This window comes from Ictidomys tridecemlineatus, chromosome 8 (assembly GCF_052094955.1).
Source record: "Ictidomys tridecemlineatus isolate mIctTri1 chromosome 8, mIctTri1.hap1, whole genome shotgun sequence".
Classification (NCBI taxonomy): Eukaryota; Metazoa; Chordata; class Mammalia; order Rodentia; family Sciuridae; genus Ictidomys; species Ictidomys tridecemlineatus.
In genome coordinates this window covers 14,948,755-14,961,103 of record NC_135484.1, presented here as the reverse complement: position 1 = coordinate 14,961,103, position 12,349 = coordinate 14,948,755, and the positions used below count along the sequence as shown (strand labels likewise).

General features: G+C 42.9%; 1 protein-coding gene across 1 annotated transcript in view; it reads left to right on the top strand.

Annotated features, from left to right (window-relative positions):
- Mthfd1l (methylenetetrahydrofolate dehydrogenase (NADP+ dependent) 1 like) overlaps positions 1 to 12,349 on the top strand; it is a 191,149-nt gene that overhangs the window by 106,484 nt on the left and 72,316 nt on the right. The window contains exons 21-24 of the mRNA XM_078018905.1: positions 1,507 to 1,646; positions 7,293 to 7,334; positions 8,550 to 8,650; positions 9,170 to 9,347. Of these exons, the coding sequence (XP_077875031.1) occupies positions 1,507 to 1,646; positions 7,293 to 7,334; positions 8,550 to 8,650; positions 9,170 to 9,347 (461 nt within the window). The remainder of the gene's footprint in view (positions 1 to 1,506; positions 1,647 to 7,292; positions 7,335 to 8,549; positions 8,651 to 9,169; positions 9,348 to 12,349) is intronic.

Sequence of the window (12,349 nt, the reverse complement as noted above, 5' to 3'; positions counted from 1 at the left end):
AGCCTTGGTTGTACTGTTGGTATTTGGTTTCAGAGTCCATAAATATTTACTTTTTGTTGCATCAGTCGTATTCCTTTCCTGGAGGAGTTGCCTCCCAAATTGTAATCGACATGCATCTCACCTGGGGAACTTATCCAGGTGTTCTTCTGATTTAGTAGGTCTTATGGGAGCCCATGATTTCACATTTCTAAAAAGCTCCCAGGTGATGCAGTAGCTGTGATCTGCTGTTTCCCTGCCCTTTCAGACTGCCAGCTGATGATTGGCTCACAGCGGCCCCAGCAACATCTAGTTGATTGGCTCCTCTGCGGTGATGCTCATTGCGGGACTTCTTTGGCTCCGCCCACACAACCTAGCCAATCAGCCTCAAGAGCAGGAGGATTGTGGGAGGTGGTGAGGCTTGTATTTGTGTGAGAGGCTTGTGGGAAGCCGGTGGTGGCAGTTGGGCTCTGAGGGTTTTTCCTGAGGAGCTGTCTTGTTTGGCCTGTGTGGTTCTAAAAATAAAGTTCATTTCTTTTGACAAGTGGCTCCTGAATTGTGCCCAGCCAGACTGCGGCATTTGGTGGCCCGTACGGGGAGTCACGTATCCAGTGGCAAGGCTCTAGAGCCCTCCCCTGGGCGTGAAGAGGATGTTGCTGACCCATTGTCTTAGAAGGCAGTGCTAATATTCTGTCAGCCACCCCCAGGCATGCCACAGAAACATTTCTGCCAACCGGGGGGAGTTGCAAAGGTGGGGACTCAGACAGATGAGCATCCTCTGTGATTCTGGAATAAAGGTGTTGTCTTGCTTCAAGTCTCATGATCAACATCCTTAAGCCAAACAACTTGAACTTGAATTTTGTCAGTCAACAGAAACGACCAGGTGGCACTAAGTTCAGTGACTCTAAATAAGTAAGAAGGGATCTTATATCATCATCATGCTATCATCATCCTTTGATATAGTTTGGAACCTGATTGCAAAACTGAAAACCCCCAACTGTGTTAAGAAAAGCTTTATTTAAAATAAATAAATAGAGCTGGGCATGGTGGAGTACACCTGTGATCCCAGCCACTTGGGAGGCTGAGGCAAGAGGATTCAAGATTGAAGCCATCCTCAGCAACTTAGTGAGGCCCTAAGCAACTTGGCAAGACCCTGTCTCAAAACGGTGTGGGGATGTGGCTCAGTGGTAAGTGCCCTCAGGTTCAATCCTCAGTACCCACACCTCCCCTGCCAAAAAAAAAAAAAAAGTTTGTTTAGAGTTATAGTAATAACAGAAAAATCTTAGCCTTGGCAATGAATCCTTCAATCCTGTGGTGCAAAACAGGGAGAGAGCCATCTTTCCGGTGAACATTCTCCATGGCAGTAGGAAAGTGTAAGTTCAGCTCTGCAGGAGATGCACCCAGGAAGCTTGGGTTGGGGAGGACTGAGCTGTCCTTTCAGCTTGGATTCTTATCCCTCCTTACTAATGACTGCAAAACCTTCTGTTGTTTTTAGAAGATAACAGCCATTTCCAACTTGCTTCCCCACAGTGACTGAAGCTGGCTTTGGGGCTGATATTGGGATGGAGAAATTCTTCAACATCAAATGCCGAGCTTCTGGCCTGGTGCCCAACGTGGTGGTGCTGGTGGCCACTGTGCGAGCTCTGAAGATGCACGGAGGCGGACCGAGCGTAAGTCTCCATGCAGCTTTTTAAAATTTAGACAAAGCAGAAATTAGCATAGAATGTCTCCTCTGAACCCATGTTTTACAAATTACCAACGGAGGAACTTGGAGTTTGGCTACTTCAAAGAGCAGCAACACCCACAGCCCTAGGGATGGGACTCCACACTGCATTTGGAGAGAGCATCTTGTGGGCATTTTTAGTCCTGAGATTCACCCCGCCACTCAGGCCAAGGTTCCGTGACCACTTGATAGCAGGAGTTTAGAGGCTCTTGTTCCTGAAGGCAGGACACCAGGATTAGAGTGATCTCTTTGATGACTGAGGGTTTTCAGCATTTGTACAGAGAGGTTTTTGGTTCACTGAGGCTACAACTCATCATATTTCACCTAAAACCACTTTCCTTCTGTTTCTGTTTATTGCAACTTGGCCTCTGGCAGCACTGGGTTGCTTCTAAGCGAAATCTGCTCGGAAAATACAAATCATAATTTTACATTTTTGAGGAGTTTTGATATTTACCTGTCTTAACATGCATAGAATTTACAAAAGGTGTTTGTGATTTTTTTTTGGGGGGGGAGAGGGGTGGGGATGGTGTTTTTCCATTTGAAGAACTTCCAAGTGAGAAAAAATAAATTTTATTTTGGGTTAATCATTTCAAAATAAAATAATTTAAGTTTCTAAGTTTCTTCATCATTAGAATATTGATAAACTGCCACATCATCTTTCTTTTTGTACTAAGGGTTGAACTCAGGGACACGCTACCACTGAGCTACATCCCATCCCTTTTTATTTTTTATTTTCAGACAGGGTCTTATGATCTTCCTGCCTCAGCTTCCTGAGTAGCTGGGATTACTGGCATGTGCTACCATACATAGCCCAAATCCAGTTCCTTAATTGGGGTACTGTGTACACAAAAGCCATGTAATCAATGATTATCATATAGATTGTTATATAAAAACAACAGGTTTGCCATCAGGCAGACTATAACGTGCCTTGTTCAATGATCTTACTTCAGCCTGTAATCCTGGCAACTGGGAAGACTGAGGCAGGAGGATTGCAAGTTCAAGGCCAACCTCAGCAACCTAGCAAGGCCCTTTCCAAAAATTAAAAAATCATAAAGGTCTGGGGATGTCGCACAGTGGTAGCATAATCTAAAAAAATGATAAAAGCTTAATCTAAAAAAGGAAATTCTTTTTTTAAGAAGACAAAAAAAAAGCAAAATTTAAAAAAGAAATTCTTCATCCTGGGAAAAGCAGAGATTTTAATTTCATTTTACAGATAAGGAGGCTGAGGTTTGAAGGGTGTAGGGAATGTGGGCAGCTTTACCAGTCTGGCAGGGAGCCAGATCTGTCTGCCATGCAGAGCTGAACACTTAATAAAAGCTAAAGGTAGTCTAAATCCCCAAGTCCACTCCTAATACCAGATACTCAAGCTCTTTGTTTTGGCCCAAAGCTTTATCATCTCAAATGCAAGATTGATGTGAAATACATCTTATAAGATAGTAAATCCTGAAGAATTCTGATTTTGCTCAAAATACCAGTTGTTGTGGTAGTCATTCCTGGACTTTAGAGTTTGAATCTGTAGACCAAATTCCACCTTCAAAATACAATTTTTGCCTATCTAAGAGGCATTTGGAATGTTCCTTTCTTGTCCTTGCATCCTGAAAACTTTAAACTCAAAGGGTTCTCATAGTGGCCAGGTGCAGTGGTGCACACCTGTAATCCCAGCATCTCTGAAAGCCAAGGCAGCAAGATTGAAAGTCCAAAGTCAGCCTCAGCAATTCAGGGAGACCTTGTCTTAAAATAAAATATTTTTTGTAAAGGGGCCTCAGGATGCAGCTCAGTGGTAAAGCATCAATCACCAGTACCAAAAAAAAAAAAAAAAAAAAAAATGAGGAGGGGAATTTTCACACTAGAAAGGGCTTAGAGATTGTGGAGTTTGTTTCATTCTTTATGAAGAGGGAGGAAGTCTCAAGCATGTGGACATCCAGTGGCTTGGTAACATCCCCCACCTGCCTAGGAGACTGGACCAGTCAGACCTAAAGTCAAGACCTTTTGTCCTCCAGTCTAATGTTATTCCAGATTATAGTCTCTGTTATACAAAAATTCTCTACATGGCCTGTAATTCTATTTCATTTTGTCTCAATGCATGTGCTCTGTTCTACAGTGGTTGTGTTTTCCCATGTTAATCCTTTATGTCTCCTCCACTCCCACTTAATGTCCTTGTTCTATGGTGGTGATGATTATAGAAGGCTCAGGGTTTGCAGATAGACACAGATACAGGGGGTGCTGTCTGATACTGCAAAATTGTCCTTTACTGTAAAAATACCTACGGTAATCAATTCGTAAAGAGAAAAGATGTATCTGGCTAATAATCACGGAGGTCTCAGACCATGATCAGTTGGCCCTGTTGCTTTTGTGCCAGTGGCAGGGCAGGGCATTGCGACAAGATCACATGGTGGAACATGGTTGGGAAGTGAAAGAAGCAAACAGAGAGGGTGGGGGTCAATAATTCCCTAAGGGGTCGCCCCCAGTGACCTAAAGCCCCCCAACTAGTTCTCTCTTCCTAAGGTTTTACTACCTCCCGATAGCACCCGGGGACCGAACCTTTGACACATGGCCTTTGGGGGACACTGAAGATCCAAACCACAGCAGGGACAGAGGGTAGCACAATGGGAGACTCGGGAAGCTGGACACCCCTCTCTGGGCTTCAGCAGCACCTTCTGCCTCATGTTGTTTTATAAATGTCATTAGTGTGTCTGCTCCTCCAGTTCTGGGTCCCTTGAGATTAGGAACTGTGTCCTATTCATTGGTGCCCTGGTGCCCGCCATAGTCTGTAGCCAGGGAATGTTTTCAATAACTGAATAATAAGTGAACTTTCATCTTCTTACTCTGTCTTCCGTCTTACCCATCTCTGTGTCTTTCCTTCTTACTTGAAATAACTCTGTGCTAATATTTTTGGTCCATTCTAATTTCTGCTTCCTTCTGATAGAAATTACACAAATAGCCACGGCCGCCTCTTCTGTTTATTCAGCTTGGTTTTTTTCCCATAATCTGTGCAGTGGAAAATCCTGTGACCCCCTGAACTCGTCCATCTTAGCCCCAATCATTTTAAATTCATCTCCTGTCTTCCAAAGTGCTCGCCATTCTTGGTGCAACACAAGGACTAGATTCTGTCATACTGTTGGGTCTACATCTGATTAGTGAGGGTTCTCAGAAACTTACGACCGACAGAAAGAATGTGTCTGTGTGTGGAAGGACATTTGTCCTAAGGAATTGGTCCCGTGGTTGTGGAGCCTGGAAAGTCCACAATCTGCACAGCAGACCCAGGAGACTGATGGTGAGATGGGGATGGAAGGATCCTCCCTGGCTTAGGAGAGACCAATCTTTTTGTTGTACTTGGATCTTCAGCTGATTGATTGACACCTGCTCCCATCATGGAGAGCTTAGTGCCCTGCTTCAGAGTCCACGGATTTGTATGTTAATCTTGTCCAAAAATCCTCACAGAAATACCCAGATATAATTTTTTGACCAAATACCTGAGTACCCCATGGCCCCACCACGTTGACACATAAAATTAACCATCTCACCCCTTATTACTGTTCTGGCCTATGGTGCCGTGACCAACTCTGATTTCATTTTTTTTTTTTTCTGTGTTAATAAGCAACTGGCACAGCCCCAGGTGCTTAAATAGTTCTTCTCCATGTTTGTTAGGTTCCTCTGGCTCTGCCTTCAGTTGTTCTGGTCCTTGATATGCCACATGAATACCTGCAGGCCAAGGCCCCTCTCCTGTTGCTTCATGGCTGCCTAGCCTATTAGTCCCCCTTTTGATTTCCATATGTATTTTAGGATTAACTCATTAGGTCCAAGAAAGAATTTGGGGGAGATTTATGTTGAGATGGCATTAAATCCATCAAGGATGTGGGAGAGATTTTGTAGCTTTATATCCAAGGATATTGAACATCTCTTCATGGATTTAAGCCTTTTAAATGTTAATGGAGCAGGGGACATAGCTACAGTGGTAGAGCTCTTGCCTAGCTTGCACAAGGCCCTGGGTTCAATCCCCAGTGCTGCAGCTACGGAAAGGAGGCGGGTTATATGTTATATAAAGGTTACCCCATAAATAACTATAAACAAACGTCACAGATTGTTCAATAAAGGCCTGCCACGTTTTTTTATAGATTTGTTCCTATATGTTTTATATTTTTAAGAAACTTAACAGAGATTATTTCTATTTTTATAAATTACTTTTATATCCCACAACCTGTCTAAATTCTCTTAATAGTTGTACTATGTTCGCTATAGATACTTTTGGGGAGTTCTGTGTCAGCAGACTTTTCTGAAAATAGCAACAGGTTTCTTTCTTCCTTTGCAGTCTTTATGCTTTATTTCTTGTCACTTACCCCGACTTCCTAGTCACAGTACTGTGTTGGATGGAGCGGTGATGGCAGGCATCCTGTTCTTATTCCTGATCTTAAAGGAGGCACTTTTAATAGCTCATCACTAAGGATGGCATTTGTACAGATTTTTAGTAAAATTGAGGAGATTACCTTCTATTCTTAGTTTGCCAAGTTGTTATATAAATAGATGTTGAATTTTTTTTCAGCTATGCAAAGATTTAGTTTTTCTCTTTAATGTTGTTACTTAAATTACTTTCAAATACAAATGAAGCCAGGCCTAGTGGTGCACGCCTGTAATCCCAGCTACTCAGGAGCTGAGGTGGGAGGATTGCAAATTGAGGCCAGCCTTGGCAATTTAGCAAGACCTTATCTCAAAATAAGCTAAAAAGGGTAGGGGATGTATCCCACCAGAGCACCCCTAGGTACCATCCCTAATACCTCCAAAAAAGAAAAAACTAAATGAGTGTTACATTCTTGGAATAAATCCAATTTGGTTATATATTATCTTTTTTAAGAATAACTGAATTTGCTAATTGGTTTGCTAACATTTTGAGTATAATTTTTATATCTATTTGAGATGTTAGCACATAGAATAAAAAATTGAGGAGAGTTCTTTCTTTTATTCTATACCCTGCAAGGATTTGTGTATAACATTAGAACATTTGCTTTATTCAAAGTTGTAAACCTGTCTGGGCTTGTTCCTCGTTGGTGATAGTGGTGGGGTAGAATTTTTTTTTAACTCCAAACATAATTTTTTAATGAATATAGAACTATTTAGGTTTTCTATTCTTAAATGAGTATTAATAACCAATTTAATCTATGTCTTTAATATGACCAATAATAAATTGGTCAAACACCATCCTCCCTGACAACACCGTGGGGCATTGTAAGATACTCGTCCAAAGAAATGAAAAAACTGTAGCACTTACTTTAAAATGATTTAGAATGATGCTGCACCCTATATAAATCAGTTATCTAACATTGTTCCATTTTGTGTTAGCATTACGGTCAACAGTACAAAAGTTCTCAGCATTGGCTCAAATAGGATCATTCCCGGGGTCCTGATTGCTTCGGCCTGTGGGAGCCCAGACTGCAGTGGTTTTAAAAGCTTCCCAAAACAAGACCACAGTTTGCCAAAGCTGACAATGTCTGGTTTAACATAGGGCCACCGTCCCAAAAGTGACTGATTTGTGAACTTGATGGATTAGAGAAAGGATTTCTATGGGATTACTCTTAGTTTTTGCCTCTTTTTATTTCAGGTAACTGCTGGTGTCCCTCTAAAGAAAGAATATACAGAGGAGGTAAGGGGGACTCTTTGGATATTTATTTGGAAGGTCATTCGAGTCCAGTTCATCACTGGCTTATAGTTGACCATTTGTGAATGTGTCTGCCACCAGTGGCCTCTTAGAAATGTGTTTTCTGCCAGACACGGTGTCATACACCTGTGGTCCCAGCAACTGCAAAGGCTGAGGGAGGAGGTTCTCTGATTCAAGGCCAGCCTCAGCAATTTAGTGACACCTTGTCTCAAAATTAAAAAAAAAAAATCTTAAAAAAGGACTTGGGATGTAGCTCGTGGTGTGGCATCCCTGGATTCAATTCCTAGTAAAAACAATTTTTATTAAATATGTTTATCTAAGAATCCAGAAGGAAATGGGTGGGATAAAGGGATAAAATCCATTTAGTTTGCAGCCTGTATTCCCAGCAACTCAGAAGGATCACAAGTTAAGGCCAGCCTCAGCAATTTAGGGAGGTCATAAGTAACTTAGCAAGACCTTGACCATAAAAATTAAAAAGGCTGGGGATGTAGCTCAGTGGTAAGCACCCCTGGGTTCAATCCCCACTACTTAAAAAAATAATAATAATAATAATAATTAGAAGGGCTAATGCTTAAATGTCAAGGAAACGTGGCTGTAGAGTTATTTACTATACTCCCAGGAGAGCTGTTTGAGCCACCAGACTTCAAGGTCTCCAGGACAGAAATAAATATGAAGCTTATATCCATGTCTTCTTTTAGCATAGAAGACAGCGGACTTCTGGAAGATAATGCAGTTAGCTTTATGACTTAGCAGAAGCCACTTGACTCCTCCATAAATTGACTGATTTCCTGGTAATGGTACCTTTCAGCTCCCTCAAATGGCACAGGGATTTCAGCCAGGAATAGATGGACAGGGCTCCTCACCATCCCAGGGTCCTGTGCCTTTTGTCCACCAGCCTGCAGAGCATGAGCATGCTGCATAGGCCCTGGCAGCCAGTCATCAACAGAAAAAGGTGTGAGTCCAGAGACCCGAATATGTCATTGGATGGACCCAAAATGATTTCGTAAATTATTTTGCAAATGAAACTCTTCCTTCTGCACCCATTTTCCTTGGAGGCAAAACATGACCCAGGGTCTTCTTTAAAAGCTTCTAGGACAATAAAGTGAGGAGATTTGTAAGCAAAGGCTGCCAGTGTTCCTTGGCCAGTTTGGTCGGGAGTTTTGATGGGAAGTCACACCGGGTTCCTTTTACCCCTCACAGAACATCCAGCTAGTGGCCGACGGCTGCTGTAACCTCCAGAAACAAATTCAGATCGCTCAGCTCTTTGGGGTGCCTGTCGTGGTGGCACTGAATGTCTTCAAGTGAGTCAAGTCTCTTGCTTTAAGGGGTGCTATCACGGGGACCCCTGTGCACTAAACTTTGATTTGAGGGTATTTGGTCTTTCACGGTTTTACCTAAAAGTTCACAGAAATGCTCAGCGCTCTCTGTGTTTAGTTTGATTTCACTTTAGCCAGTGTGTCCTCCTCAAAATATTATTAAGGAAATGAAATATGTATATATGGTGATTTCCATTTCCTTTGTTTGTTCACTTTAATTCCACCAACCATTTCTGGCTGAAGACTGAGTGATCACAGAGAGACGTTATGGAATGTTCTCTATAAAAACCCTTAACAACTTGAAATATTTGTGTCGTGTTAGGGGTTTTTTTTTTCCCCCATGCTTTTCTTGAAGTCTGATTTATTTAAACATGATGTGACCACTTTTGATGTTTAAAATATACTCGGTGTTAGGGAGCGAAGTCGAGTATAAACGGTTAGTCTTTCTTTTAAAACATCGCTAAGTGAATACAGATGCAATACCACAAAGATTTTCATCACCAGGACCGACACCCGCGCCGAGATTGACTTGGTGTGTGAGCTGGCCAAGCGGGCTGGCGCCTTTGATGCGGTCCCCTGCTATCACTGGTCGGTTGGTGGAAAAGGGTCGGTGGACCTGGCTCGGGCCGTGAGAGATGCTGCGAATAAAGGAAGCCATTTCCAGTTCCTGTATGACGTTCAGGTAAGACATAATCCAGAGGGGGAACGGTGCTTCTCATTTCGTGCCTCAGCCAGGGCTGGGAACTCTGCTTACCTGGGTCATCCCAGGATCTCAGGACAGCCCTGCAGAAAAGATAGAGAGCTAGGGATGTCACTCGGTGGTACACCATTTGCCCAGCATGCATAAGGCCCTGTGTTCAATCCCCAGCACTAAATTTAAAAAGGAGGGTGGCAGCTGAAGATCAAAGACATTAAGCCATCTGACCAGGTCCCTGTGCCCAGGGCAGACCCCAGTCCCCACAACCTGTGCTCCTGAAGCCCATTCTCTGTCCCTAAACAGCAGGCCTGAGGAAGAGGTGCATTGGAGAGCAGGGTTCCACAGCCAGTGCCCTAGGGACTGACTGACTGCCTGGGAATGAGAGTTTTGAGCAATTTCACATGGCTTGTGAAATCATGAGAGGCATATTCTGTGTCAGTTTCTAGTGTGGTACATTCCCTCCTGGTTTTCTTGAACTAAATTGTGTGTGTGTCGGGGGGGGGGTGTATGTGTTTCTCCCATTGAAATAAAATACACATAACAAAGTTTATCATCTTAACGACTTTTAAGCACACAGTTCAGCAATATTAAGTGCGTTCACACTGTCGTGCCACCAATCTCCAGGATTGGTTTTTATCTTGCAAAACTGAAACTCTGAGTGCACCTATCAACTCCCCATGGCCCCTCCCCATGGCCCCTGGATGTCACCATTCCATCTTCTGTCTCCGTGGGTTTGATTTCTTTACCTACCTCTAATATAAGTGGAATCACACAGTTTTAGTCTTTTTGTGTCTAGCTTATTTCACTTAGCATAATATTCATGCATATTGTAGCATGTATTGAAGTTGCCTTTCTCTTTAGGGCTGAATTATATTCTGTTGTATGTGCACACCACATTTTGCTAATGCAGTCATCTATTGATGGGCACTTGGGTTATTTCCTCTTCGTGGCTATTGTAAACTATGCTGCTCTAAACGTCTATGTTCAAAGCATTTCAGCAGCAGGGCATGGTGTTGCACACCTGTAATCCTAGCTTTTTAAGAGGCTGAGGCAAGAGGATCACAAGTTCAAGGCCAACCTGGACAATTTAGTAAGACCTCGTTTCAAAACAAAAAATAAAAGACCTGAAGATATAGCTCAGTGGTAGAGCCCTGGATTCAATCGCCAGCACTGAAGAAAAAATAGTAGCCTATGAGCATACATCAAAAGATCTCCAAGATCATCTTTTCATTTCTTTTGGCTATACACTCAGATTGCTGGATTTTCTGGTATTTTTTTTTAAATATTTTTAGTTGTAAATGGACACAAAACCTTTATTTATTTATATTTATGCGGTGCTGAGGATCAAACCCAGTGCTTCACACGTGCTAGGCAAGTGCTCTACCACTGAGCCACAACCCCAGCCCCTCTAGTAGGTTTTTAATACATCAAGACGACGGGCATTAAGTCAGGAAATCTGAATTTCCCCGTCCTCACTCTCCTCCTCAGTTTATCCTGGGAACCACTTCATGTCTCCATTCTGCATTTCGTGAGTCTTGTCCTGGCCAGTGGATTTGTCCTCAGAGGACGTCCATGACTGCCAGAGAGCTCAGCCCTCAAGCCAACAGCTGCTTCGCCCCTTCCTGCTTCCCCCTCACATTCCATTTGTGTCTCAGATGTCATCGAGGGTTACATCACTCCTCTCTCCTGCTCACATAAATCAACATTATAAGTGAAGCAGAAGGGGAAAAGAAAAAAAGCAATTGAAGAGGGCGTGGCAGCATTATCTCTAAGCTCCCAGCTACATCAGCAAGAGCTGGAGGTTAACCTCTTGCTGAGGCTGCCCTGCAGCAAGCTCTCTGTGGGACACTCTGTGGACACATTGCATATGTCCACTCCTTTCGTCCTGACATCCCTTTAGGCCAGAACTGATGAAATATTTCCATTCTGTGGATAAAAAGCTGAAGCACAAGCAGATCTGCCCCATGACCCACAGCCAGAAAGAAGCAGGGCTGGGAGAAGAGCCAGAATGACAGAGTGTTACCTGGCCCTGTTCTTCAGAGCCCAGGGCCGCGTCAGGTGTGAGCGTGAGGGAAGGGTGGGGAGGCAGAGCTACCAGGGCAGTGACGCGGAGACGCAGCTTAACAGTAAGGACACAGTGCCGGGCCCAGTGTGCACACCTTTGACTTCAGCTACTCAGGAGGCAGAGGCAGGAGGATGGAAGTTCTAGGTCCTGTCTCCAAAAAAGAGCTGAAGATGTAACTCACTGGTAGAGTGCCCCTGGGTTTTCATCCACGGTACTACAAAGTTTTTTTTAAAAAAAAAATTATCTACTCTGGATATTAGGGCTCATCTGAAGTGTGAGGAGTAAAAATTTGTTCCCAGGATGTAGGCTCCCTATTTACCTCTCTTATTGTTTCTCTTGCTGAGAAAAAACTTTTTAGTTTAAGTAAGTCCCATTTGTTGATTCTTGTTATTAACTCTTGTGCTATGGGTGTCCTATTAAGGAATTTGGAGCCCGACCCCACAATATGTAGATCGGAGCCAACTTTTTCTTCTATCAGACGCAGAGTCTCTGATTTGATATCAAGCTCCTTGATCCATTTAGAGTTAACTTTTGTGCATGGCGAGAGGAAGGGATTCAGTTTCATTTTTTTGCATATGGATTTCCAGTTTTCCCAACACCATTTGTTGATGATGCTATCCTTCCTCCATTGCATGCTTTTAGCCCCTTTATCAAATATAAGATAGTTGTAACTTTGTGGATTAGTCTCTGTGTCCTCTATTCTATACCATTGGTCCACTCGCCTGTTTTGGTACCAGTACCATGCTGTTTTTGTCACTATTGCTCTGTAATATAGTTTGAAATCTGGTATCGCTATACCGCCTGATTCACACTTCCTGCTTAAAATTGCTTTTGCTATTCTGGGTCTTTTATTTTTCCATATGAATTTCATGATTGCTTTATCTATTTCTACAAGAAATGCCATTGGGATTTTGATTGGCAT